The 27,351-nt window shown below is 32.9% G+C and overlaps 2 protein-coding genes and 2 long non-coding RNA genes across 5 annotated transcripts; 2 read left to right on the top strand and 2 right to left on the bottom strand.

Moving 5' to 3' along the window:
* Positions 1-12,219: 12,219 nt before the first annotated feature.
* LOC107419617 (UDP-glycosyltransferase 79B9) lies at positions 12,220-13,792 on the bottom strand. Its single transcript, XM_016028366.4, has one exon. It carries the CDS (start codon positions 13,737-13,739, stop codon positions 12,378-12,380), a length of 1,362 nt encoding a protein of 453 aa, XP_015883852.2. The 5' UTR covers positions 13,740-13,792; the 3' UTR covers positions 12,220-12,377.
* A 173-nt stretch (positions 13,793-13,965) lies between these two features.
* LOC125423362 (uncharacterized) lies at positions 13,966-16,533 on the top strand. Its single transcript, XR_007241901.2, has 2 exons — positions 13,966-15,025; positions 16,149-16,533. It is a non-coding gene; the product is annotated as an uncharacterized LOC125423362 (long non-coding RNA).
* Positions 16,534-19,669: 3,136 nt separating this feature from the next.
* LOC112492329 (pentatricopeptide repeat-containing protein At1g08070, chloroplastic) lies at positions 19,670-23,979 on the top strand. Of its 2 annotated transcripts, XM_048478064.2 has the most exons (3): positions 19,670-22,139; positions 22,781-22,884; positions 23,594-23,979. In XM_048478064.2, the coding sequence occupies exon 1, from the start codon at positions 19,846-19,848 to the stop codon at positions 21,676-21,678; it is 1,833 nt and encodes a 610-aa protein (XP_048334021.2). In that variant the 5' UTR covers positions 19,670-19,845; the 3' UTR covers positions 21,679-22,139; positions 22,781-22,884; positions 23,594-23,979. The 2 variants fall into 2 exon arrangements, with proteins under 2 accessions (XP_048334021.2, XP_048334020.2); XM_048478063.2 differs by lacking the exon at positions 23,594-23,979 and having other exon boundaries at positions 22,781-23,104.
* On the bottom strand, positions 23,692-25,476 carry LOC132803311 (uncharacterized). The gene is made up of 3 exons (XR_009638399.1): positions 24,339-25,476; positions 23,978-24,172; positions 23,692-23,828 (listed from the first exon to the last, which is right to left on the bottom strand). It is a non-coding gene; the product is annotated as an uncharacterized LOC132803311 (long non-coding RNA).
* Positions 25,477-27,351: the final 1,875 nt, after the last annotated feature.

The raw sequence follows: 27,351 nt of genomic DNA on the forward strand, positions 1-27,351 counted from the left end.
CCAGGAGCTTGAGACACTGTGCCTTACACTGATGAGGCAAAGTATGTTTGAGAAGTACGGAAAACCCTACAATGTACTGTCCTCGGATAGGTCAGACCAAATGATTTCATTCCCCAGGTTTTAAATCGGTGGGTCTCTAATGTTATAAAGGTCATTTGCTCTTTTGTGGCCCGTAGGAGAAGAGTAATTGGGCCTATGGACCCGGAATACTTGTATCTGTTAAGCTTTAGCCCAGCTGTCATGTGGTAACCTTTTGGGTCAACTTCTAAGGGTTTTTTGAAAAATAGACACCGTGGAAATGTAAACTTGAAAAATAGCAAAAAAAATTTTTTTTTTTAAACTAACCCATTTTTAACCAATTTGGACCAGAATACCCTTAATAAACATTTTTTTTTTCATTTCTCAAGTTAATCAAAGTTGATCGGGTTTGAACGTCGTTGACCGAGAATGGTCAAACTTTGACTTTTTGACTTGGCAAGAATTCTAGGTTGACCGAGACACCATCGCAAAGTACACATCAATCCGAGTTCGTAGACTAATAACACGATGAAAACGGAGTTACGATTTAAAAGTTATGGGCAAAACAAGTTGAGGTCCAAATTGTTCGAGGGTGCCAGAGTTGACTTTTTATTGTTGTAGAAATGAGCTTTGACTCATGTACGGTTGTGAAGTACTCGTTGATACGAGTCCATAGAGTAGCAGCACGCCTAATTTGGATATTTCGGTGAAAAGTTATGGACCTGCAAAGTTTTTTTTCAAATACTGTATTATTTTAATATTATTTTTAAACATATGAACAGTTTGTGCCATGTGTAACATTATGAAATGTGCCATGTGTCATGACAAGAAAATACCATATATCAGCCATGATTAAATACTACATTATTTTATCTTATGTTATTATTTTAATATTATTTTCTATATATTTATTATTTTCTTTTTTTTATTTTCTTTTTTTTTTCTCCCCCATGTGGGGAAATGCCCCACAGGCTTTTCTTCTTCTTCTTCTTCTTCTTCCTTCTCCTTCCTTCTCTCCTCCTCCCTCTCGGCCCCACCTTGGTTTCTCCATTTCCGACCGCCAAAAGGCCACATGCGCCGGCCACTATGGAAGCCCAGTCGCCGGTGAGCTCGGATGTGAAGTTTGGTGGCTGGCCCGACCGGTGACGCGCCTAGATCGACAGGTAAAGCCGGCGGCGGCACAAATTCCATTTTCGATGATTTCATTGTTTTCCGACGTATCCAGTCCAAATTTATACTCTATCCCCCCTCTTTTGGGTCCTATGATCTCAAAAATGGCCTCCATTTGTTCAATTTCGAAGCGGATTATGAGATATGCGGAGGAGGAGCTCGGCCGAAGCTTCCCGGTCAAATTTCAGCCACCAACGGTGGGTTTGTGGTCAATGGAGGTTAGAAATGTGTTCCTCATCTTATTAGCTTTCTAAAGGCACCTCATTTGTGAATTTTGGTCAACGTTTGTGTTAAATCTTTCGGATAACTGTGTATAATTTATCCGATTAAAATATTATTTTAATCGGTTTGTGTATTGTTGATGCTTTAGGAACACATGTGAATTATGGAATTAATCCTATGGAGAATCTTGGTATAATTGTGTGTTTAAGGTGAGTGACCCACCTTCAAAACTATTTTGCGGACTATTAAAAATATATATTTTGTGTTATTTGAAATTATGGAAAATAAATATGTTGATATTGAGAGGAATTAATATTTAAAATTTATAATGTCAAATTATGATTAATTAATATATGTAATGTCACCAAACTATATTTTGGGATTATGAAAATATATATATATATATATATATGCTGCTAATTGAATTTATGAAAAATGTGCTATATATGTTTAATATTGAAGAGATTGTTATTTGAGCTTATGATGATGATTATGTTGATTTAGTGCATGTATTGCATCAAAAAATTATATTTTGGGTTTTTAAATAAATTATGTTTTAAATTGTTATTAAATTTATTGTTGAATTTATGATGCCAAAAGTTTATTGATTTAAGCATATATTGAATGGAATTCATATATTTGGTTTTAAAGAAGTTATGGATTTAAATTATGATCGATTATTGTTAAATTTATATTATGGAATTAATTACATATAATAAATGTACTTATGTGGATTTAAGCAAATATGAAATTTATGTGATTTGATGTAAATTGATTTTAAGATTTTGAGAAAAATAATTGTATCAAAGTATTGAGTTCAAAATCCGTATTTGTACGTTTGATTATTTATGGATCATGTTTTCATGGTGTTGAAAATTGTTATATTTAAATGGATGGATTTGAAATTGATGGATTTTAAAGTGATAGATTTATGATGAGGATTAAAGAAAAATGTGGGATTATGAATTTGAAAAATTGTATAATTCCCACGGTGAATTTTGAAAAAAACTTGGTATTTTAATAAATTTAGTAATTGATTTTAGACGCACTCATATAGTACTGGTGTTCTGTACTGTATATATAGATGAGCGCGCAAGTTGTAATGTCTCCCGTGAGTTGCCATCGGACCGAGGGCAGGTAAGTTTTATATAGTGCACATAAGCAACCCCCCTCCATGGCCGGGATGACGGTTTAGCAGCGGCGCTGTCGGGATGCCTAAGCGACCGTATGCAAGTTTCTCTCTTTAACCCCTCGCCAGATGATGCTTGGGACGCTGGATATCATAGGGCATCACTGGTGTATAGTATGGTGCGTCAAGTTATTTTCTCGATACGAATTTCAAACCAAGATGTTTTAAAATCGTATTCCAAATTAAAATTCCATTTAATTTGATATTTCCTTGATTATTTTTAATGTAAATTTTATTGTGATTTTGCTTATTTTATTTATGACATTTTTTGTACAATTTAATAATTGTTATTAAAATTATTCTTGTTTCTTATTATACATTCTAGATCTTTAATTTAATGTATTTTATTGATAATTGATTTAATTAATTATTTCTTGATTTTTTTTTTGTACAATTATTGGGTTTTGTGAAAATGTTTTAGAAGGGGAACTTTTCCAACTGAGTGAACTGTGAGGGTTTTGAGAGAAAACAATATTTCAACTACTTATTATTTATTTGATTATTTATTATTAATTAATCAAGTTCATTTTATCGTTATATTATTATTATTATCCTTATTATTATGATTGTGTCGTAGTTAGGGTCACTCACTAAGATGATTAGCATCTCATGTTTTTAAATTTCGTTCCCCTAGATCCAGGGTAGTAGGCGTTGATCGTCCGAAGGCGAGCTCGATGTCTTTGTTCGTTACTGAAAGTCCAAGAAGTTTTCCCTTCTTTTGCTCCTTACCTTGTATTATTCATTTTATCCTTTGTTGTATTAAATTTCATATTTAATTGTATCTTGATAAAGCTCTGTATACTGTCTTGGACATTTATTTATTAATTATGCACTGATTTCCTGTTATTCATTTGAAGTGCTGCAAATTTGTGGAATGAAATTGTAGTAAGGTGGGACGAATAAAGTGGTGTATATAGAAGTGTGTTTTCAGTGCAGTAAGTTTGTGCTAAGTCCAACCCTTGGGGGAGGTTCTGCCGGATTTTCCATTGGAGGGTCCGGTAGGGTTTCAAAGCTCTAGGTTCTAGGTTGGTATCAAAGCACTAGGTTCTAGAATTCCTAAAGGACTGTGCATTGTTGTGCGTCCCATACTCATCCTTTCCCTTGTTTTAGCCATCTTTGAGCATTATTTTTCTTGTCTCGAAATGAATTCGTTGTCTGAATTTAAGTAACTATAATCTTTGAAGGTGCCAATTGGAATCATCTATCCTTAAGGAGAATCCGTATGGCCTAGTCAAATGGTCAAATGATTGCCTCTTCCTTACCGAAGATTAGGTGAGGGAAGCAAACCTGATTAAGTTGGATCGTTTGGACTCTAAGTAATCCTAGTTGCGAATTGGGTAGCTGCGAATCTTATATTTGTGGATCGCTACCATGAGGAAGTAGGGTTTAGGCGATTCGACCTACCTGGAGTGTTACTTCGTGGAGGAGTTAGAAGTCCCTTACCAACGCTAATTTTTACCCTCGCGGCCAAAAAGGTATCGAAGAGTGGTTGTTAAGGGTATCTAACCCATGTGGTTGATGCCCGAGTGGATGGTGAGTGTTGGAAGACGTGCTTATTGTGGGAATCATTTGAAGATGTTTCCAAAGAAGTTACCTGAGTTAGGACCGCAAAAAGAGATCAGTTTCGCCATCAAGCTGGCTTTGGACATCGACCTAATTCTCTACTGCCATATTGTGTGGCTCTATCAAGGTTAAGGGAGTTAAAGGATCAACTACAAGAATTGGTGAATAAGGGATTCGCTCGACCAAGCATATCATTTTGCAGGAGCTTGTTTCGTTCATGGAGAAAAAAGATGATAATGTAAGTTATGTATCAGCTACCGACGACTTAACAAGGTGAGCACCCGTAATTGATATCTGTTGCCGAGTGTGGATGTGTGTCAATCAACCCCAAGATGTTAAGGTACTTTTAAGATCGACTTAAGGTCCAAGTATCGTCAATCAAGAATTTAAGAGTCGGATATCGTTGAGTTCGAAAGGGAAATCTTAAAGGAAGCATGCGATTAGATGTATACGATACACCCAGAAGTGTGCGGATGTATCGAATGCTCACTAAGTAATATTGGTGGTTTGGCATGATAAAGGAAGTTGCAGAATTCGAATCAAGGTGCTTAAGTTTAAGTTGCCAATAAGTGAAAATGGGAAGCAGAAACGTTCAAGGTAGCGTCAACCCTTGTCTATCCCCGTGTGTGAAGTGGGAACGACTCAACATGGATTCCGTATACAAGCTTTTCCCCACAGCGAAAAGGTATAATGACATTTGGATAATCATCAACCAAGTCAGAGTACTTCCTATCTATGCGAGAGTGGTTCTCACCAGAATAAGTTGGCCGAGCTATTTGTAAAACATATTATGAGTCTACATGAAGTGTTGATGACCATTACGTCTAATTGAGATTAGTGCTTATTTCAAGACTATGGTGAAGGTTAACAAATACACTGGAGCGAGGCTCGACTGCTGCATTACCTTCCACCACAGGCCAATGGACAAGCAGAGTGCAAAAGTTCGTACTTTGGAAGATATACTAAGACCATGCATTATGCAATGTCGGAAGGAGCTAAGATGAGTAGTTACTGTTGATAGAAGTCGTTATAATATTAACTACCAAGCGAGCATATAGATGTCTTCGTATGAGGCTCTATATGGAAGGTAGTGTTGAACCCCATTATATTGAAGTGAAATGGGTGAGGAGAAGCACCATACGACGACCAACGTGATTGAATTCGAATACTTACGGATGACTATGGACCAAGTGAAGGTTATCCAAGAAAGTTTGAAGGCTACTTAGGATCGACAAAGGAGTTACGTCGATGTGCATGGAAAGGATCTTGCATTCGAAAATGGAGATTTGATTTCCTTAAAGTTATCTCCATGGAAGAGAGTAGTATGCTTTCGCTGATGAGAGAAGCAAAGTTCTCGTTACCTTGGTCACTACGAGATCATAAGAAGAATTGGGTTGTGGCATACAAGTCAGAATTTTCGAAAGAGTTAACAGAGTACGCAATGTATTTCATGGATCATTGCTATGAAAGGACATTGAAGATCTGTCGCACATGTTTTAGACTTACGACATCGAATTGAGAAAAGACCGATTATACACGGGGCAACTAGTACAGATCTTAGGTCACGAGAAATGCGTATTGGTCAATAAGGCTATTTCTCAAGCAAAGTCTAGTGGCAGATTCACCTAGTTGAGAAAGCGATATGGGACCTCGAGCAATAGATTCGCGACCACTATTCTTATACGTTTCGACGACATAGGAAATTTAAACGATGAAATTTTTGTAAGGGGGAAGGTTGTAACACCCCACCCCGAAATATGCCGGACTTTTTTCAAGTTAATCAAAGTTGATCGGGTTTGACCGTCGTATACCGACAATGGTCAAACTTTGACTTTTTGACTCGGTAAGAATTCTAGGTTGACCGAGGCACCGTCACGAAGTGCACATCGATCCGAGTTCGTAGACTAGTAGTACGATGAAAACGGAATTACGGTTTGAAAGTTATGGACAAAACACGTTGAGGTCTAAATTGTCCGAGGGTGCTAGAGTTGACTTTCTATTGTTGTAGAAATAAGCTTTGATTCATGTACAGTTGTGAAATACTCGTTGATACGAGTCCATAGACTAGTGGCACACCTAATTTGGACATTTCGGTGAAAAGTTATGAACTTACAAATTTTTTTTTCAAATATTATATTATTTTAATATTATTTTTAAACAAAGTTTGCGCCATATGTAACATTATGAAATGTGCCATGTGTCACGACAAGAAAATGCCACATGTCGGCAATGATTAAATACTATATTATTTTATCTTATATTATTATTTTAATATTATTTTCTATATATTTATTATTTTCTTTTCCTTTTCTTTTTTTTTTCTCCCCCACGTGGGGAAATGCCCCACAGGCTTTTCTTCTTCTTCCTTCTCTCCTCCTCCCTTTCGGCCCTACCTTGGTTTCTCCATTTCCGACCGCCAGAAGGCCACACGCACCGGCCACCGTCGAAGCCCAGTCGCCGATGAGCTCGGTTGCGAAGTTTGGTGGCTGGCCATCCGGCGACCCGCCCAGATCGACGAGTAAAGCCGGCGGCGTCACAATTTCCATTTCCGACGATTTCACCGTTTTCCAATGTATCCAGTCCAAATTTATACTCTATCCCCCCTCTTTTGGGTCCTATGATCTCAAAAATGGCCTCCATTTGTTCAATTTCGAAGCAGATTGGGAGATATGCGGAGGAGGAGCTTGGCCAAAGCTTCCCGATCAAATTCCAGCCACCACCGGTGGGTTTGTGGTCAATGGAGGTTAGAAATGTGTTCCTCATCTTATTAGCTTTCTAAAGGCACCTCATTTGTGAATTTTGGTTAATGTTTGTATTAAATCCTCCAGATAACTGTGTATAATTTATCCGATTAAAATATTATTTTAATCGGTTTGTGTATTGTTGATACTTTAGGAACACATATGAATTATGGAATTGATCCTATGGAGAATCTTTGTATAATTGTGTGTTTGAGGTGAGTGACCCACCTTCAAAACTATTTTGGGGACTATTAAAAATATATATTTTGTGTTATTTGAAATTATGGAAAATAAATATGTTGATGTTGAGAGGAATTGATATTTAAAATTTATAATGTCAAATTATGATTAATTAATATATGTAATGTCACCGAACTATATTTTGGGATTGTGAAAAATATATATATATATATATATATATATGGTGCTAATTGAATTTATGAATAATGTGCTATATATGTTTAATATTGAAGAGATTGTTATCTAAGCTTATGATGATGATTTATGTTGATTTATTGCATGTATTGCATCAAAAAATTATATTTTGGGTTTTTAAATAAATTATGTTTTAAATTGTTATTAAATTTATTTTTGAATTTATGATGCCAAAAGTTTATTGATTTATGCATATATTGTGTGGAATTCATATATTTGGTTTTAAAGAAGTTATGGATTTAAATTATGATCGATTATTGTTAAATTTATATTATGGAATTAATTGCGCATAATAAATGTACTTATGTGGATTTAAGCAAATATGAAATTTATGTGATTTGATGTAAATTGATTTTAAGATTTTGAGAAAAATAATTGTATCGAAGTATTGAGTTCAAAATCCGTATTTATACGTTTGATTATTTATGGATGATGTTTTCATGGTGTTGAAAATTGTTATATTTAAATGGATAGATTTGAAATTGATAGATTTTAAAGTGATGGATTTATGATGAGGATTAAAGAAAAATGTGGGATTGTGAATTTGAAAAATTGTATAATTCCCATGGTAAATTTTGCAAAAAACTTGGTATTTTAATAAATTTAGTAATTGATTTTAGATGCACTCATACAGTACTGGTGTTCTGTACTGTATATGTGGATGAGCGTGCAAGTTGTAATGTCTCCCATGAGTTGCCATCGGACTGAGGGCAGGCAAGTTTTATATAGTGCACATAAGCCACCCCCTTCCATGGCCGAGATGACGGTTTAAGTAGCTGTCATGACGCCGAAGCGACCGTATGCAAGTTTCTCTCTTCAACCTCCCGCCAGATGGTGCTCAGGACACTGGGTATCATAGGGCATCACTGGTATATAGTATGGTGCGTCAAGTTATTTTCTCGATACGAATTTCAAACCAAGTTGTTTTAAAATCGTATTTAAAATTAAACGTATTTAATTTTGTTTTATTGCTTATTTCAAACTAATATTTTCTAAAATATATTTATTCATGTTTTTATCAATTATTTTAAATTGGTGTTTTAGAATTTTATTTTACCATGTTGATATTATTTATTTAAATTTTGAGATTTTAATGTGAATTTTATTGTATTCTTTTATCTATTTTAAATTGAGGTTTAAAATCTATTAAAATGTTTCTTTCATTATTTCATTGATTTAAATAATAAATTTTATAATTTATATATTGAGTTTATTTTTGTTTTATGCCAAATTTCTTTAATACAAGTTTATTTATGATTTTATTTATTTTATCTAGTGATTTCTTATTTTAAATTTAATTATTGGATTTTTAAAATGTTTCAATGTATATATGGAGTTCTAAATTAATATTTGTATTTATGTGCATTCTAAATTATTGCTTTCCATTTAATTTGATATTTCCTTGATTATTTTTAATGTAAATTTTATTGTGATTTTGCTTATTTTATTTATGACATTTTGTGTACAATTTAATAATTGTTATTAAAATTATTCTTGTTTCTTATTATACATTCTAGATCTTTAATTTAATGTATTTTATTTATAATTGATTTAATTAATTATTCCTTAATTTTTTTGGGGTACAATTATTGGGTTTTGTGAAAATGTTTTAAAATGGGAACTTTTCCAACTGAGTGAACTGTGAGGGTTTTGAGAGAAAACAATATTTCAACTACTTATTATTTATTTGATTATTTATTATTAATTAATTAAGTTCATTTTATCGTTATATTATTATTATTATTATTATTATGATTGTGTCGTAGTTAGGGTCATTCACTGAAATGATTAGCATCTCATGTTTTTAAATTTCGTTCCCCTAGATCCAGGGTAGTAGGCGTTGATCGTTCGGAGGCGAGCTCGAAGTCTTTGTTCATTGTTGAAAGTCTAAGAAGTTTTTCCTTCTTTTGCTCCTTACCTTGTATTATTCATTTTATCCTTTGTTGTATTAAATTTCATATTTAATTATATCTTGATAAAGCTCTGTATACTGTCTTGGACATTTATTGATTAATTATGCACTGATTTCCTGTTATTCATTTGAAGTGCTGCAAATTTGTGGAATGAAATTCTAGTAAGGTGGGAGGAATAAAGTAGTGTATATAGAAGTGTGTTTTCAGTGCAGGAAGTTTGTGCTAAGTCCAATCCTTGGGGGAGGTTCTGCCGGATTTTCCATTGGAGGGTCCGGTAGAGTTTTCCTGGGATCAGAACTTGTTTAGGATTCGGGTGAAAAATTTTGAACGGCTCCTAACAATTTCTATTTCCAATGATTTTTAAAATTTTTTTAAAAAATTATTTTAAAGTTTATTTATCTATTAAAACGCAATGATAATTAATGTTATCATATTATTTGATCATTAAATTAAGTGAAATACTTGGTTCTTGTAGTGCTATTCAATGATAACATGTCTCACTATTTGTTACATAGTTTATTTAGTAAAGGACAATACTTGCTTTACTGTGAAGGAATTCTTACGTACCTTCTTATGTGTCACTTCATTAGTGATTTATAAGTTTTTTATTATAATCAATGCATATCTTTTAATTAATATTGTAGATCGGGTAATTATATAAATAATGTTGCTTTTCAATAATTATTTTTAAATATTATTTAATAATCTATGAGATTTTAACAATTTTCATAGTAGCCTAGCATATTTATTCTTGTCCTCCATATCAAATCCGAGAGTTATTTTCTTCTACTTAGAAAAATTTATACACGAATAATTTAACTTATGCCAGCTCTAACACTTTGAGAATAATTTTTTTGTGTTAAAAAACATGCTGATAACTAGAGTACATTAGATCCATGTTCTCTAGTGGTTTGTTAATGAATAGTATGAATCTTCATATTTCATATTTATCTTATTTCATATACATACGGTATATTACAAACAGAGGCACAGGTTTTGAACTTTTGCTAGCATGTTTGAATGGGAAAAAGACCAAATTTACATAGGCACTACAATTTGATCGATTATGGTTTAGACCATATCTAGTATTAATTGGAATTTTGAATTTAGAGGTTCCAACTCAGGATTACTTTATTTAAATCGGCTTAGGCTTGGAGTCAAAAGAAAATAAAAAATAAAAAAGGTTGAAATCTCATAGATTAGTTGATGATAGTAAAATATTATGCACATGGGCAGTATGATTTTTTTTTTTTTTTTGTTTTTTTTGGCTACGCTTTTGAATCGCATAATCAAATTCACTTTTTATGTTAAAAAAATATTATTTGAATTTAATTTATTACAAATTTTTATGCCATTACTAAAATATTTCAAAGAAAATTTAAATAAAAAATAGAGGAAATATAAATAAATTAACAAACGTTTATAAAAAGAAAAAAAGTATGAATAAAACGTATCATTTAAGAAGATTTTAAAATTTTATTATTTATTTTGAAATATGTTCTTCATTATGGAAAATATATTATTTATTTTAAATAAATTCCTTTGGGATGCTCTTACCACAACCCTCCCAAATTCGCTCATCAAATTTGCTCGTATATCAAGAACATGGTTAACGTTTTTCTTGAATTTTATATGCAAATTGAAGTTGCAAATTGAAAACTTCAATAGTGCTCTTTAATTTTAATAAGCATAATTGTCAAAATAAAAGAATATTTTAAAAATTTTAAAGAATAAAGAGTGAAACCTGTAATTCAATTTCAATATTCCAATGTTATTTTTTAGAATTATTTTTTATTTTATATTTTTTCATAAATAATTATGATTTATATATATATTTTTTCTTCATACATTAAAGTAGCATTAAAAAATTTAAAATTTAAAATTAAAATTAATAAATTAAATAAAATTGTGCATGAAAAATCGTATAATAATAAATGAATTTATTAAAAGCTTTATATAAAAATTAAAGAATACATTTTAACTTTTAACATTTAAAAAATCAAAATTTATTTTTTTAATATGGAAAGTAAATTTAATTCGATCATATCAATGTATTTTAAAAATGAGAGCTGGTATTCTGTAAGCAACAGAAATTTACTTTTAGAATTTTAGAACCACTGAAAATGGTAACTTAACACCCAGTTTTCACACCTCCAGACTTGGAAGTTGAAAAAAATGAAAAAAAGAAAAAAGAGGAATTTACTCTTGGAATACTCAAGGAGTTAAAATTCGTGCCAATGATTTTAAGCCAAATGCTCCAGAGCCGCTGGTGGTCGATTAGTTAGAAGCTGTGGCTGTCGATGGTCATCAAATGCATTATGACGAGTTTCGAGGCAAGTGAGCAGCCACTGCCACGCTGACTCTGCATTGCCATTCATTGAAATTAAAATCATGGAAAAGAAATTTTTTTTTTTTTTTTTCCCTCAAATTGATTCTCTAGCCAATCAGGATAGTCCTGATTGAACGTGTCGATGTCGGAGCATCTAGACCGAAATACAGCAATAGTTTTCCATTTGAATACTCCAAAATTACAAATTTGAGAATCATAAGGTTTATAGATCCATAATATTTATTGAATTAATTAATATAGTTAAAAAAAATATTATTTAATGTTTAATATATAAAAAATAATTTAAAAATCTATTTCACTACAATTTTAAAAAATTTAAAATTTAAAGTAATTATTTTTTCCAATTTGTTATTGATATTTGTATTTATTATTATTAAAAAGCTCATGATAATGTTAAATTTAAAAAATGATCACAATAATATCAAAACAGTATTTATATAATGCTCTTAACATGTCAAACGATAATTTCTATTGAGCAAGATAATCGAAGCAAAAAATTAATCAATTAGCGTTTCTCTGTTTTATGGCTGATCTGCTTCTCTGCAGTGTTGATTCGGTTGAAATGCAAGTAATTTAAATTGCAAATAATAATATATTATGTATATGTTACCCAAGGGATTCCGAAATTTTAATTGCTTTAAAGCAATTATTCCATTATTCTAATTGAAATAGAACAACTACAATATGGCAAAGAAATTGAAAAACATAAACAGCAAAGCCAACCAATTAATTGCTTAAAGCTTATTCATGCCCTTTGGTTTATCTTCTTCTACTTTTCAGTTCGCAAGCTCTTCCAAACTCTGGACAAATCTATCAACATACCCACTTGAGAAACCTGGTTTAATCAATTTTTCCCTCAGCTCTAAATGATTTTTCTTCAACAAAATGGCAACCTCACTATCCTTATCCATCACAGATTTTATGGCTTCGTTCAAGCTTTCCTTAGAGAACCACCTATTTTTTTCCCTCTTCACTTCCACCGCAACTTTCAGATCTGTAGAAAGCAACCTGGTGTTAATAATCTGATCACCCAAGTGCGGAACCAGCACAATCTGCTTGTCACTCACCAAGGACTCCCACATGGATCCAAAGCCACAATGGCTCACAAAGCACCCGACCGATGGGTGGCTCAAAAACAATGTCTGCTGAACCCAACCACCATGAACCACCCCTCTCCCTTTCACTCTCTCTTCGAGCCCCTCCGGCAATGCCTCCTCGATATTTGTGCAACCGACTGGCGGTTTCAGGGCAATGAAAAACGGCAACCCGGTCAGCTCGAATCCCAACACGAGTTCCTGAAATTGGTCCTTTTCGAGTACATATTGGCTTCCAAATGCGCAATACAGAACCGAACCCGGTTCGAATCCCTGGAGCCAATCAGCCCACCTTTGTTCTAATTTTGATTCGGATTCCTCCGGCAGAACATGCCCTGTCAAAAGCAATGGTTTTTTGTAATGTGCTTGTATGTAGTCGCAGAATTTACCTTCGAGTTCTGTACAGGATCTTATAGCAAGCACATCACAGTCGCTCATGGAGGTGGTAAACCCCTCGTGCAATTTGGTCATGCCACTGAAATCCGAAGCACCGAGCAACGACATAATTTCGTCGAGAGTAAGCACGACGGTTGCCGATGGATAACCAGGTGGTGGCGTCGTAAGCTCTTCCTCTGTCAACGGCTTGTCGTCTGTAACTTCTCGAAAAGGTTTAATACCCGAAGCCATGCATGTTGCAGAGATGACAAGGAAACAAACGGATTTAATCCCGAGTTTCTTCGTAACTTGCGGTATCCAAAATGCTAAATCGTGGAAAACGAAATTGGGTTTGTCGGCGGTTAGGATTTCTTCGACCTGTTGACGCGTGAGAAGCATTGCATCGCATAACAGATGGTTCAACTCCATCGGAACGTCGTGGCCTGTCTCTGTACCTTCAGGGAGGCCATCGACTTTGGGAATAGTTATGGTGATGAAGGTTATGAGGTGGGGATGGAGATTATGAGATTGGAGCTTGGAATGAGCTTTTTTCGAAACAAAGATGGAGATTCTGTGTCCTCTCGCTGCGAGCTCATTGGCAAGGTGAACATAAGGAATCATATGGCCGAAAGAATACCAGGGGTACATTGCAATATGCAATTTCGCCATTTTTTTTTTTTTTCCCACTTTGGGAGTGGTGGTTTTTTTATTCGCTATATTGTTGCGCTATTGGTTTCACTATATATAAATATAAAGCTTTGGATTCTAGTAAATTAACACTAGTCAATTAATTGACTAAGAAAGTTTACACAATAAATATATATCTATATAGTTTTGCAATAAAAGCACATACCAACCTAACCTAACCTAATCAATAGTGTTTCAGCAGCAACAACAACAACAACAACAACAACCCAAAAAAAAAAAAAAAAAAAAAACCTATTCAATAGTGGATGGTATGTAATAGAATTAAGGGCGTGTTTGTTTTACCGGATTGGACAGGATTGTGTCCCAATTCGGTGTTTGGTAGCAGCAAATAAAGAAGGGGATAACAGCTACAGTGCAATAATCCCCCTAGAGAAGGATTAAGCTGATTCGTCCCTCCTCCTAGGTTAGGTTTTTGTCCGAAGCTCATCGAAGGCTCTCATTGATGTCTCGAGCGTATCTTTGGCCAGATCAAGCTCGTGGGTAGTGTTCTTCTTCTTGAATCCGGGAGTTTGCCTTCTTCTTCTTCTTCCTCCTCTTCTCATTGTTCGTCTGCTTCTTCTTCTTTTGCTTTTCATTTTATTTCTTTTTAGGGCTTAGATCTGCCATATTCCTCTTCTTCGTTCTTCTTCTTCTTTGATCTCTTTTGTTCGGCGATTCTATTTCTTCTTCTTCTTCGATCTAGTAGTACATACTTCTAGAAAAAAAAAATTCTCCTTCTTCTTCTTCTTCGATCTGCCTTCGTTTGCTTCTTCTTCTTCTTCTTCTTCGATCTGCCTTCATTTGCTTCTTCTTCTTCTTCATTTTCCATTTTATTTCTTTTTAGTGCTTCCATCTGCCATATTCCTCTTCTTCGTTCTTCCTCTTTTTCGTTCTTCCTCTTCTTCGATCTGGCATATTTCTTTTTTTTTTTTTCTGCAATTTTATTTCTTCTTATTCTTCGATCTAGTAGTACATATTTCTAGAAAAAAATTTCTTCTTCTTCTTCTTCTCCGTTCTTCTTCTTCTTCTTCTTCTTCATATGCATTCTTTTTTCTCCTTCTTCTTCTTTGATCTGGCATATTTATTTGGTTTTTTGTGATTATGCATTGTAGAAAAATTGTTATATGGGTCATCTATATCTTGACTGAAATATATATATAGATATATATATTTTTTTTGGGGTCTTTTACAGTTTGTGAGAAATTGGCTTTTGTTCATATTGAGGAAGAAGGCTTACTATCATGGTCTACATGAACAATGGTGAGAAGGTAAGAGAATCTTCATTTACTTCGGCTAAATGGTTTCAGTTGAAATTTGTGGCTATCAATTTCTTTTTCACATGCCTGGTAGTAAGAATTTATGTTTTCTGTTTTTATTTTTGGGTTTTGTTCGAAATCTTTATTATGAAAGTATGGTTTTCTTGGTTGTGTTGCTGTATGGTGTTCCAATGTTTTTCTTGGTTGAAGAAAGTATGGTGTTCTAAAAGTATGCGTGGCAGTAAGACTTTGTTCTTGAATTTTTTTCTGCCCTTGTTATGTGCATGGTCTGTATGTATGTTGGATATGCACTGATATATAGGTGATATAGCATGCATAAAACAAGGTTTGAAAACTTACTAGAAACTACAGAGATAGCTAATATAAAGAGTGCACTTCTGTTTTGAAAGCTTCTTCTTAATGTGTATAGATTTAAGCATATATATTTAACATTTATAGATTTGATTCGAAAAGATGTCAAGTTACCTTGTAGACATGGAGAATCTCTCTGGCACTCCGCAAGTAATCTTGATTGGTGCAATTTTCAACAAACAACTAGATTATTAGGAGATGTACATTTAAAGCCGAAAAGTGAAATTAGTTAAAAGACTGCTAGTTTGGTAAGTAGTACGCTTTGAAAGCTTACAAATTCTCATGTGAAGGAAAGCTTTTGAATAAATTCCTGATGAATCATCAAGTAGAGAGGGTTCAAATACTTAGGGAGTGATAAAAAGCTAATTGATGAATATTGCAAATAATTAACTTACTTTTGATGAATTGATGATTAGTCATCTTTCTCCAAAAATAAAAAAATATATAGCAAAATAATGAATCTAATAATCTCTTTGTTTGTCATTACTTCTATCATCGTAATTAATATTAGATGTATTAGTTAATTAGTCAATCATCAACACAAACACATGCACATACAGAATTAGAAATGAAAATTCCAATGTCTCTTTATTATGTTACAATGTACTGCAGTTTGCTTGGATAGAAGCATAGGAGCCACCATTACCTATTCTCCATCGACATCTATGGAGATTTATCATTGCAATGGTGATTTTGATTTGGTTGAATTGAATAATTATATCATGTATTCTCCGAGTTTAAAATAAGATGTTGGTTTTTGTAGTGCATTCACAGCATTGTAGATTGCATTATGGCATCAAAAGGCTAGCAACAGAGCAGGTGGAGTAATTCTATGGGATTATCATATCATTTGTCTTGCTGGACCATTTTTTGAGAAAATGAGGCATTATGACCTCTCTGTTTCAGGTGTTAAGTGTACTTCGACAATTTGTAAATCAAGGATATGTTATTCTTCTCACAATAAGTAATTACAGTATATGTATATGATTGACAGCTTTTAGAAAATGTTGAGATTTTTGATTTATTTTTTTATAATTGATATTGCATGGCTATGATTGGAATTGTTGAAATCTGGTTCCATTGGTTCCTTTTGCTTGTAATAAACATTTTGTATTTGATATATACAAGCCCGTTTGGTTGTTTTGTTATTGTTTATTTTTTTCTTTAAAAAAATCCCTGTTCTTAGAAAAAAAGATTAAAAGAAATTAAAAAAAAAAAAACCAAAACCAAGATCAGTTAAAAACCATTAAAACAATTTTCCAAAGTTCTTTTCATGAATTACCAACCATAATTGATGGTAGCTTAATATTACTACATTGGGACTTATCCTTGTTACTACATTTCATATCCAAAAAAGATGGATGAATGTGAAAAGAAATTATCAAATGAAACGGTTTTTAAGTAATTCAACAAATAAATAAATAAAAAAATTAGCCACTTCATTAAAATACAAACAATAATTATTTACAACTTTAATTAGATGTAATAATTTTTTTTTCCATATAAATTCAACTTTTAAAATTTTTATTTTTTTTAAAAAAAATTAAAAATATAATTACAAAACAGTCCAATCCAGTCCAATTCTGCACCAAACATGGTACAATTAACCCACCATTTAATCCGGAGCTATGCGAAATATAGTACTGCACTATTCTATCATGTCCGATTCGGTCCGATCCAGACCTATCCGGCATACCAAATGCCCCCTAAATGTATAACCCACTGTAACAAGCACATACCAACCTAACCTAACCTAATCAACAGTGGATGATATGTACGTAATAGAATTAAATGTATACCCACTGTAACCAATCGGTTCCATGTGATTAATCAAATGCACCTTGAATACTGAGCAAACTATTTTTCACATGTTACAAGATTAGGATGATTTATTAAACTATAATTAGCATGATTAATGCAATATTTGTTAAGAATAATGTTATTTGTCACCAGTGGTGACTGTTACCACTCTACGTGGTAGTGGATCTATATATATATATGGATAAAAAAAGTTTACATGATAGTAGGTCCTATATATATATAAAAACTATTTTAATATTGGATCCACCGCCATGTAGGATAATGACAATCACTACTGGTGACATATAACAATACTCATTTGTTAATTAATATTCATATACAATCTGCCAAAAGGAAAGATTTTTTTTTTTTTTTAACTGAAACAAAAGGAAAGATTGTTGATCCTATGTTGTTGTTGACATTTGATAAGGATCTAGACGGAGAGAAATATGAATTGCCCTTCCATGTTTTCCTTCTATGAATATATAAATTTAATAACCATTAATAAACTATCACATAATTATATCAAAATTAGTATTGCCCAGCTATATAATATTAAAAAAATTTAAGAAAAAGATAACATTTTTTTCCCAAAAAAATAACACATAAAAAAAAGTTAACATAAATAAGTGTACCTTTTAATTTACCCCAAAAAATTAAAAAAAAAATAAAATTTTTCTGAGGGAGAATGATTTTTTTTTTTTTTTAATAACAAAGTAAAGGCATTAGAAAAGAAAGAAAGTTTTTATGTTTACGAGCCGTTGCTAAATTAATTACTTATGGAATACTATTAAGAAAAAGAAAGAAGTGTTGGCGTTAAAGAAAGGTGTAGTTTCCGTATTAACCAAAAAAAAAAAAAAAAAAAAAAAGTGGAGGCATTGCAGCAGCAGCAGCAATAATAATAATAATAATAATAATAATAATAATAATAATAATAACTATGTATGTGGGCTAAAAAAGAAAGAAGTTTTTTAATTATAAAATGCAGTTGTGCAAACATGGAAGGAAAAAAAGAATCAACCCTAATAGAATGAAATAGAATAATCCATCAATAATCTAAACCCCATGGATTAAAATTATCCGATGTAAGCCATATTAAATGGTGAGATCCACACCATTTTATGCACCTCGATAAGTGCATCAATCCCAATCAAATATTGAATTGGGCTTCTTATACTATCCTATCGTTTTTAAAACAAAATACCAAATGTATCCTTAAGTTTTTTCCAATGCAATTTGTGAGAATACCTCAATATGTGTAACTAAACTTTTTCCCCGTTAAGATTTTTATCTATAGTTTAATAATAAGGCATGGCAGGTAATTATTTTAAGTTAATTAAACAAAAGCACGTAGAGAGAAAGTTTTGCTATAATGAGCTTTTATGAGGACTTCAATAGCTTATGGAAAGTTTTGACAGAATTTTTGAAATTAATCTCATATTAAGGCTTTAACACAACTTCTAGAAAAATAAACATAGCTTTTCAGCTCAAAATGTACTTCTAAAAATATTGGATAGTTTTCAAAAAAATACTTCAAGCATCCAACAATATTTCTAGCCAAAACAAAGAATAATTTCCTCATAAAGCATTTTTGGAAAAATAAAAATAACAACTATACAAAACATGAGCTCCATACATAGTGCAAGGATCCATTCTAAAAATTAGAAATGAAAATTAAAGTTTTATTTAGTTTTATGGGTATTAATTAGTTGAATTGTTAGTAGATTTATGTTTGATTGTTTATTGTCAATAGTTTTTATTTGACCAATATATTATACTATAAAGCTGATCAATAAAAATTTATAAGTTAGTGATACATCTAATTCTTAATCATAGTTAAAAAAATTTTTAATTCTAAAAATTTTAAATATTAACATTTATTCATATCCAAATCAATTTTAAATTTTATCATTTAATGAATCTTGGATTTAGATATATATATATATATACATTGAAGAGCATATCCTATAATAAATAAATTCAAAAATATCCAATTTATCCTAAAACTCTGTCGGACCCGATTAAACCCACAGCCCAAAGCTAATAAAGATTTTGTCACATAACTAGTATATATAACTTTTTTTGGTAAATAAAACTGCATTAAGCAGGGGAACCAGAATATATAACTTTATTCGGTAAAAAAGAAAAAGAAAAAAAAGAAGAAGGTACTATTGGGATAAATATTAAAAAAAATATCTACTACATGTGGCTTTCAATTAAATTCATGACGTCATTGGGAATCCTACTAATGAAAAAAACGTGGTACTCCATAGTACCAGATATTTACTCTCTATTAATTATCTCCAACTGCTCAGGTCCCCAGCAATAATTAAAAAGTTTCCATTGGCCACAAAAAACAAAAAGCACGTTTCCAAATCCAAAATTGTCATTAATGCAAAAAAAGGACGTTCTCATTAATGCAAATGCCACCTATCACTCATTCGAAAAAAATAGTAATTTCCTTTTGAAAAAAAAAAATGTCTTTTACATCGCAGAAAAGTATATAGCATTCAAGAACTACCCACAAAAAAAAAAAAAAAGAAAAAAAAAAAGAAAAAAAAAAAAGAAGTATATAGCGTTCAAGTCATTACCCAGAAAAAGTATATAGCATTCAAGAGTCTTTGGCGCTCTTCATTGCTCTCTCAACATGAAGCAAAGCAATGCGCAACCTCAACATATCCATTATCGCATTGCTTGAATCCCACCACAAAAATCGCCGCAATTTCCTTCAGATTCTCAGTTCTGCCATTGTTTCCGGCCACTTCTCCGCCGACCCTTTTGTGTCCAGCAAACTCCTCCTTCACTCTCTATCCGACGCCGATGATGATGATGATGAAGCTGCTCTCGCATTCTCTAAGGCCCTTTTCTTTCACATACAGAACCCAAATATCTTCGCCTGGAATTTCATGTTCAAGGCCTATTCTCGGAGCTCTTCACCTCAAGAATCGCTCTCTCTTTACAATCTCATGCGACGCCGCGATTCTCCTTTGTTTCCCGACAACTATTCTTTCCCTTTCCTACTCAAAGCTTGTGGGCGTTGCTTGTTTCCTCAAAAGGGTCAAGAGCTTCATTGCTTGAGCTTCAAACTTGGATTTGAGCTCGATGTCTTCGTTCAGAATGGGCTCGTTTCCATGTACTCTCTGTGTGGTCTCATGGAGGAAGCTCGGAGAGTTTTCAATTTGCTTCCGGTTTTTGTTCGCGACGTGGTGTCTTGGAATAGCGTCCTTTCTGGGTATTTACAGTGCGAGCGCAATGAGGAGGCCTTGAAGGTGTTTGTGGAAATGATGGAAGATGGTTCGGTGCGGCCTGATCAGGTGACTTTTGTGGGTGTTCTGACTGCTTGTGCTAGGATTGGATTTCTTGATTTAGGGAGGAAAATCCATGGATTAGTTTTAGGAAGCGGACTGCTATTGGATGTCTTCTTGGGTTCATCTTTGATCGATATGTATGCTAAGTGCGGGAAGATGGAGGATGCAAGAAAAGTGTTCGACGGTATTTCTGAGAGAAATGTGGTCTGTTGGACTTCCATGATAGTGGGTTATGCTCAGTCAGATTCATTCAAGGAGGCGGTTGAATTGTTCAGAGAGATGCAATTACGTGGGGTTGAAGCAGATGCGGCAACAGTTGCTAGTGTTATATCGGCATGTGGGAATTTGGGGGCATTGAGCCATGGTAGGTGGGTGCATAGCTATTCTGAAAGGTGGGGGGCTTTGATGACCCTCTCAGTGAAGAATTCCTTGATTGATATGTACTCAAAATGTGGAGATATGGAAAGGGCACTTCAGATTTTCTCTGAATTGACTAACAGAGATGTTATTTCTTGGACTGCTATGATTACTGGTCTAGCCATGAATGGGGAGTCCAGCAGGGCTTTGCACTTGTTTTCACAAATGGCAAAGTCGAGGGATGCCATGCCAAATGAGGTCACTTTTCTGGGAGTATTGTTGGCTTGTACCCATGGTGGATTTGTAGAACTGGGTTTTGTCTATTTCAATGCCATGTCTCAAAGTTATAAGCTCACTCCTCGCATAGAACACTATGGTTGTATGGTTGATCTTCTTGGCCGTGCCAATCTTTTAACTGAGGCTGAAAAGTTTATCAGGGAAATGCCAATTCAACCTGACACGGTTATATGGCGATCCCTGCTCTTTGCATGTAAGACGCACCAAAATATGGAATTGGCAGAGTTTGCTGCGAAGAAAATTGAGGAATTGGAACCGAGGAGATCGGGGATGCATATTTTGTTGTCAAATATCTATGCTTCAGCATCAAGGTGGAAAGATGTGAATAAGTTGAGAAGAGATATGGCTCTCCAGGGAACGCAGAAGCAACCTGGTTGCTCTTTTATAGAATTAGAGGGTCTTGTTCATGAATTCTTTGCTGCGGATTGTTCACATTGCCAGATTGATTCCATATATAAGACAGTTGATGGAATTAATAAAGTTATACGATTTGAAACATTAGACTTTGATATCTTAAATTGTCAGCAATAGTGAGAAGAACTTCAAAATTGAGTTCTTTTGGATCTTTACAATTACTAGATGATTGTTTTGGAACTAATTTTGTTATCAATTAGATCTTACTTGAAATTGAAGGATGAAATAATTGTTAGTGGAAAGTTGACTACAGAAAATCCCCATGGAATGCAAGTGTCACAGGTAGAAAATGGAATTACGATAACCCCAGTGGAAACTGTGGTCCAGGTCTCATGCTCATATGAGACGAGAACAATGTTTTGGAAGTCCAGACAGCCATGGACTCACCGCATATGTGTGTCTTGAATTGTTGAAGAGGCTGTGATCTAAAGCACTGGAGTTGAAGGGTATTAACAAAGTTTGGCTATGGACTTGGACTGCAGAAATTTATCATATTGAGTGCTTAAGTGAGATTGGATTGGCCAGCAGTTTGGGATGATTGATGAAGAAACCAGAATAAAGAATTTGATATACTAAAGGTATGTATAAAAATTTTACTTCTGTGGAATGGTTATTTTAGTTTACAGACATAAAGAACAAAATGACTTACATTTGCCAGTGTGATTATTTTGGAAGTACTTGCTTTAGGAGGTACCTAGTGTCAAAAGCCTTGAAAGAATCATATTTTTTAAAATACAAATAGAGAACAAATCTAGCAGGTGCCCTGCCTACTATTATTAGTCCATAAACATTAACAACAACAAAAAGTGATGGGGTGAGTGGTTATTCAATGTTACCGGGATTCTGTTCTCTCTAACATTTACATTGAGCATTTGACATATGGCAAAAGCTAACAATAAAAATAAAGGGCAAAGTACATAAGACTTTAGCCCTTGCTTGACTATGAGCTAAAAAATTATATTATGATGTTAATCTATGAGAAGTCTGAAATAATAATGTAAACTGAATAAAATAATTGCAGGATGAAAAATAGAAATTGCAATGACCTTCAATAGATAAGCTGAATTTGTACAATAAAAGTAATAACAAAATTATATTAAATTGTACAATTTTGAAAGTAAAATATCTGACAATAATATAATTCTAGGAAAGAAAATCGCGCTTCTTATTATCAGAAAAGGACTTGTGGGTGAGTCTAACTGTTATTTGTAAATTGCAGATGAAGATGGAAAGAAGGAATGTTGAAAATGCAAGGAGTCCAATATAGCAATATCACAAGCCATGTAGGTAAGCTTCATCCAAAAAATGACGATCCTTTGCAAGGTAAGATCAGTGCTTCCTGATGGAATTGCAATATTCGGGATATTTAGACCTCAATTTTAACATTCACGTTGAAGATGAATATGTTAAATGGCTCTCTTATGTATCTAATTTACGATACTTGGACCTCAGTTGGGTATACCTTTATAGACTATGATTGCCTAAAAGTCATTAATGGATAAATAGGTTATCCATCTTAATGTTATTTAATTGTTTTCTTTTCTCTACCACTGTCAACTACTGCTCTTTCCCTCATCAATGCTTCTGCAGTATCTCTTTTTATTTGGTTTTTCATCAAAGCTATATGAGTGTTTCCACTTCTTCCACACTGTTTCAGAGGTTGCTTAAGTTTAATACCACCCGTCTCACTTGATCTCTCTTCAAACAATTTATATAGTTTGATTCCTACTCTTTTGGAAAAATGGTTGTCCTTAGAGACCTTGATCTAAGCGATGATCTTACTTCAAGGCATGATTACTGAATGTAGAAGTCTAAGAGAGAAAGTTCCATAGCAAGAATTCACATTAAAAAAAAGAAAAAATGAAAATTGAGAATTAAAATTGAAATAATACTATATACATATATTTTTTTTGTTGATGGTGTTATCATGTAATATATATATACATATAGTTTAAACTTCCATCAAGAGATATTATTATTTATTTACTTCTCTCACCTGTTCTGTTCGTGGTTGCTGTTTGTCCGCTTACAGCCACTGTAATCTGGCTGTGTAAAGTGCCGACCACAACAAGACCCAATCTTTTATTTTGTACAAGAAGAAGAAAGTATGCATGTCTCCAAGTACATAATCAGTAACGACCCCGTCCCCGTTCCCAGATAACCATCTCTTGAATTCATCTTCATCACCTTGAATTTTTTGAGTTTGACTGAGTGTGGCTTCAAGAGGACAGTTTTGTGTAAGTGGAGAACAACAGAGTGTCTGATTCCTAATAAATGTAAATGAATATCTTATGGATTAAACAATGATATTAGGGAAAATAGAAAGGAAAAAAATATACTATATAAGAGTAGGGAAGATATTATTATTATTATTATTTCCTTTTGGGTGAATGGGAAGATATTATTAATTGCTCACTATGTTTAGTGGCTGTCATTTGTTTTGAACCTCCTTTGTAATTTGCAGTTGAGAGTGCCAACTTAACAAGAGCCAGTCTTTTAAGCTGAACAGCAACAGGAAATATGAATGTCTCCAAGTACGGCTGAGACACAAACTACCCAAATTTCCCCAAAATCCAACAGGGAACCCCATTAGCATACCCATGTAAAACCACTGCATAAATTCATATCCATGATTAAGTGTAAGTGGAGGACCATAGAGTCCATGGTTCCCAGTATATGAATCAGCAGAAAAAGGAATTCTACCAGACAAGAAGTTAAATGAGAGGTTTAGATGTTTAAGAAGAGTAAAAGATTAGATAGGCTCATTGGAATTCTACCTGAAAATGGATTTTCAGACAAATGGAGCGACTCCAAATGTATCATTTTGCCGATGTTTCTGGGAATCTCTCGCAATCAGACCAGAAAGAATTGATGTTTCGTCAGGTAATTTTCCAGTCAGTTTGTTGCCTAAAAGGTTTAACTCAGTCATACAGTAAGTCTGGTGAGGCATAGTGACATGTTTCCAAACATATGTTCTGCGCTAGATTTAAGTTTTGTAGATTTTGCATTCCACATAGGCTTTCCCCAATCCATAATGGTACTTTTCTAGAGAATTTGTTTTCACTAAGATCTGTATATGTCAAATTCTCCCAAGAAACTATTCTTTTGTAGACTCGGTTTTGATCTGACAAAGTTTACCTATGGATCTGGGGATCTTTCTGGAGAAATTATTGTTGGCCAAATTTAGGATTTTAGGTAGTCCACCTTGGAACACAGTAGTCTGGCAGCAATCCAGATAATTGGTTATTTGAGATGTCAAGGTAAAGCAAAGTGGTGGTGTTAGATAAGGACAAAATTGAGCCAGAAATGAAATTATTAGATAGCGTTAAGACAGTCGAGTACTGGCAATGGACACTTAAAGCTGTCGGAACTCAGATCTACAACAAGGCTTGGAAATTTTGTCGATAAATTTGGCAGCCTGCCATGAATTTGATTACTTGAGAGATCTAAATAATGCATGTTAGGAGTAGAGTCCCCAAGCCACTTAGGAATGGTATCCGAAATTTCGTTACAAGAAATATCAAGGTAGTATAGGTTCTTTTGAGTTGCCAACCAACTGGGGAAATCTGGTCCTGAATTGCATGATCTCAGATTCAAGAATTCCAAATGGAATGAATCCAGTTAGAGCTGAGTTTCAGTGTAAATGAGTTAGAGGACAAGTCCAAATTCCTCAATCTAGGGAGATTTGATAGGTGGAGTTGAGAGATCTCACCTTCAAAATGATTGAAAGATATATCCAATGTGCCCAACTCAAATAAGTTTCCAGTCCTGGTCAGAGTCCCTTTCAATTCATTGCTTCCAAGATCTATTTCTTTCAACAACGGGAATACAAGAGTCCCTTTCAATTCATTGCTACCAAGATCTATTTCTTTCAACAACGGGAATACATTCTGCTGTGCAACATGAGTTACATGAACAACTAGAGAATTGTTGCAAAACAATAAGGGCTGTTTGGCCAATTGAATTTAAAACAGTTTTATGTTTTACAAAATAGAAAACGGTTTTCAAAATAAAAATAAATGTGTTTGGCGATTAATTTTCAAAATCAATTTTAAAAAACAAATTATAAAAAAACTAAATTTAGAACACATTAAAATAATATTTTTTGTTTTTTATTTTTTAATTTTAAAAATTATTTTCAAACATCATTGGCCAAACATTCTAATTTTTATGAAACGAATAAAAACAGTTTTTTATTTTTTATTTTTAAAATAATATTTTAAAAAAGGAAAATAGAAAACATAATCATACAAGATTTAAGTGATTTGTTGAGTAGGCATATTATTTTTATTTTTATTTATTTATTTATTCTAATTTTTTATGCTTACCTCAATTGAATAGGTAGGATGCACGCCCACTCTGTCAGAATTCTATAAAATATACTCTCTTTCTATATCTATATATATATATATATATATATTAATTTTGTTAGAAAAAGCAAGGGGCGCAAAAAAAGTTTATACAAGTATCCTTAAAACGATCAGTATGTAATTCTTTAATGGATATACGTGTAAATGCGCACACATTATGAAGTAGGCAGGTGCTTTTTATAGCATTACTTATATATATATATATATATACACATCTAGGTTATTATCAAGTCCATTGATAGGAAAATTATCAAAATTTTTTTTTAGAATCTTATAAATCTTTTCAAATATTGAATATAATAATAACAAATTTATAGTTTATTGATTTTCAACAGGATTCATTTTTTTCAAATATGATTTGAGTATGTCAATATATTCATATTTGATTACTAATTAAATTTTAAATTTTAGTTTTTGATGTGAGTAAAGGATTAATAAAGAAAAATCTAATAGTCTAATTATCAGGATAACTGTATATATACATATATACATATACAATCATATTCCAATAAAGATGCTAACTTAAAGATATAATGAGGACACATAATTTATAACATATTGTGGAACAAATGTTTGTGCAACATGTTGTATGATACTATAAAATGTGTATGTTTAAAATGTTCAAAAACTTAGAGTCCTTATTAGAGTATGATATATATATATATGTATACATATAGTAGAGGATTCAAAATCCTTGAAAAATCAAGTCATGGTTCAAGTCTCCCAAGATGTGTATTCCCACAATATTCTCAATTTAAAATTCTCATTGGACCGGACTGATTATATATATGTATATATGTATGTAAGTTACTAACTATACGGTGTAGGATATATATATATATATATATATAAGTAATGAATACACATGACGTGAAGGAAATACCAGGCGCATATTTTGCATATCTGTTAGGGAGTAATATCCAGGCAAGTGCATAAGATAGTGCAGCTCGCATTCCTCTTGTTATTGGTGCTGTTGTTGTTTTCTTTTTCTTTTTTTGTTTTTTTTGGTGGGAATATAGTAATAATTGGATTAATTTATTTTAAATTTTCAATACTAGCTGTTATTTCATAGTAAAATAGCCACATTAAATTTCCACTAATTTATTAATGTAAACTCCATTGATAATATATAAAAAAATTCAAGAAATAAGTTAAAACCTATAGGGGGCGTTTGGTATGCAGGATAGGTCCGGATCGGACGGGATCGGACAGGATAGGTTCGGATCGGACAGGATCGGACAGGATCGAATAGTGCAGTACTGTGTTTGGTATAGTTCTGGACTGAATGTTGGATTAGTTGTCCCATGTTTGGTACAGGATCGGACTGGATTGGATTATTTTATAATTATAGTATTTATTTTGTTATATTTATATTTACAAAAAAATTAAATATTATATTTAATTAAAGTTTTATTATTAC

The sequence above is a fragment of the Ziziphus jujuba genome, chromosome 3 (assembly GCF_031755915.1).
Source record: "Ziziphus jujuba cultivar Dongzao chromosome 3, ASM3175591v1".
In the NCBI taxonomy this organism is placed as follows: Eukaryota; Viridiplantae; Streptophyta; class Magnoliopsida; order Rosales; family Rhamnaceae; genus Ziziphus; species Ziziphus jujuba.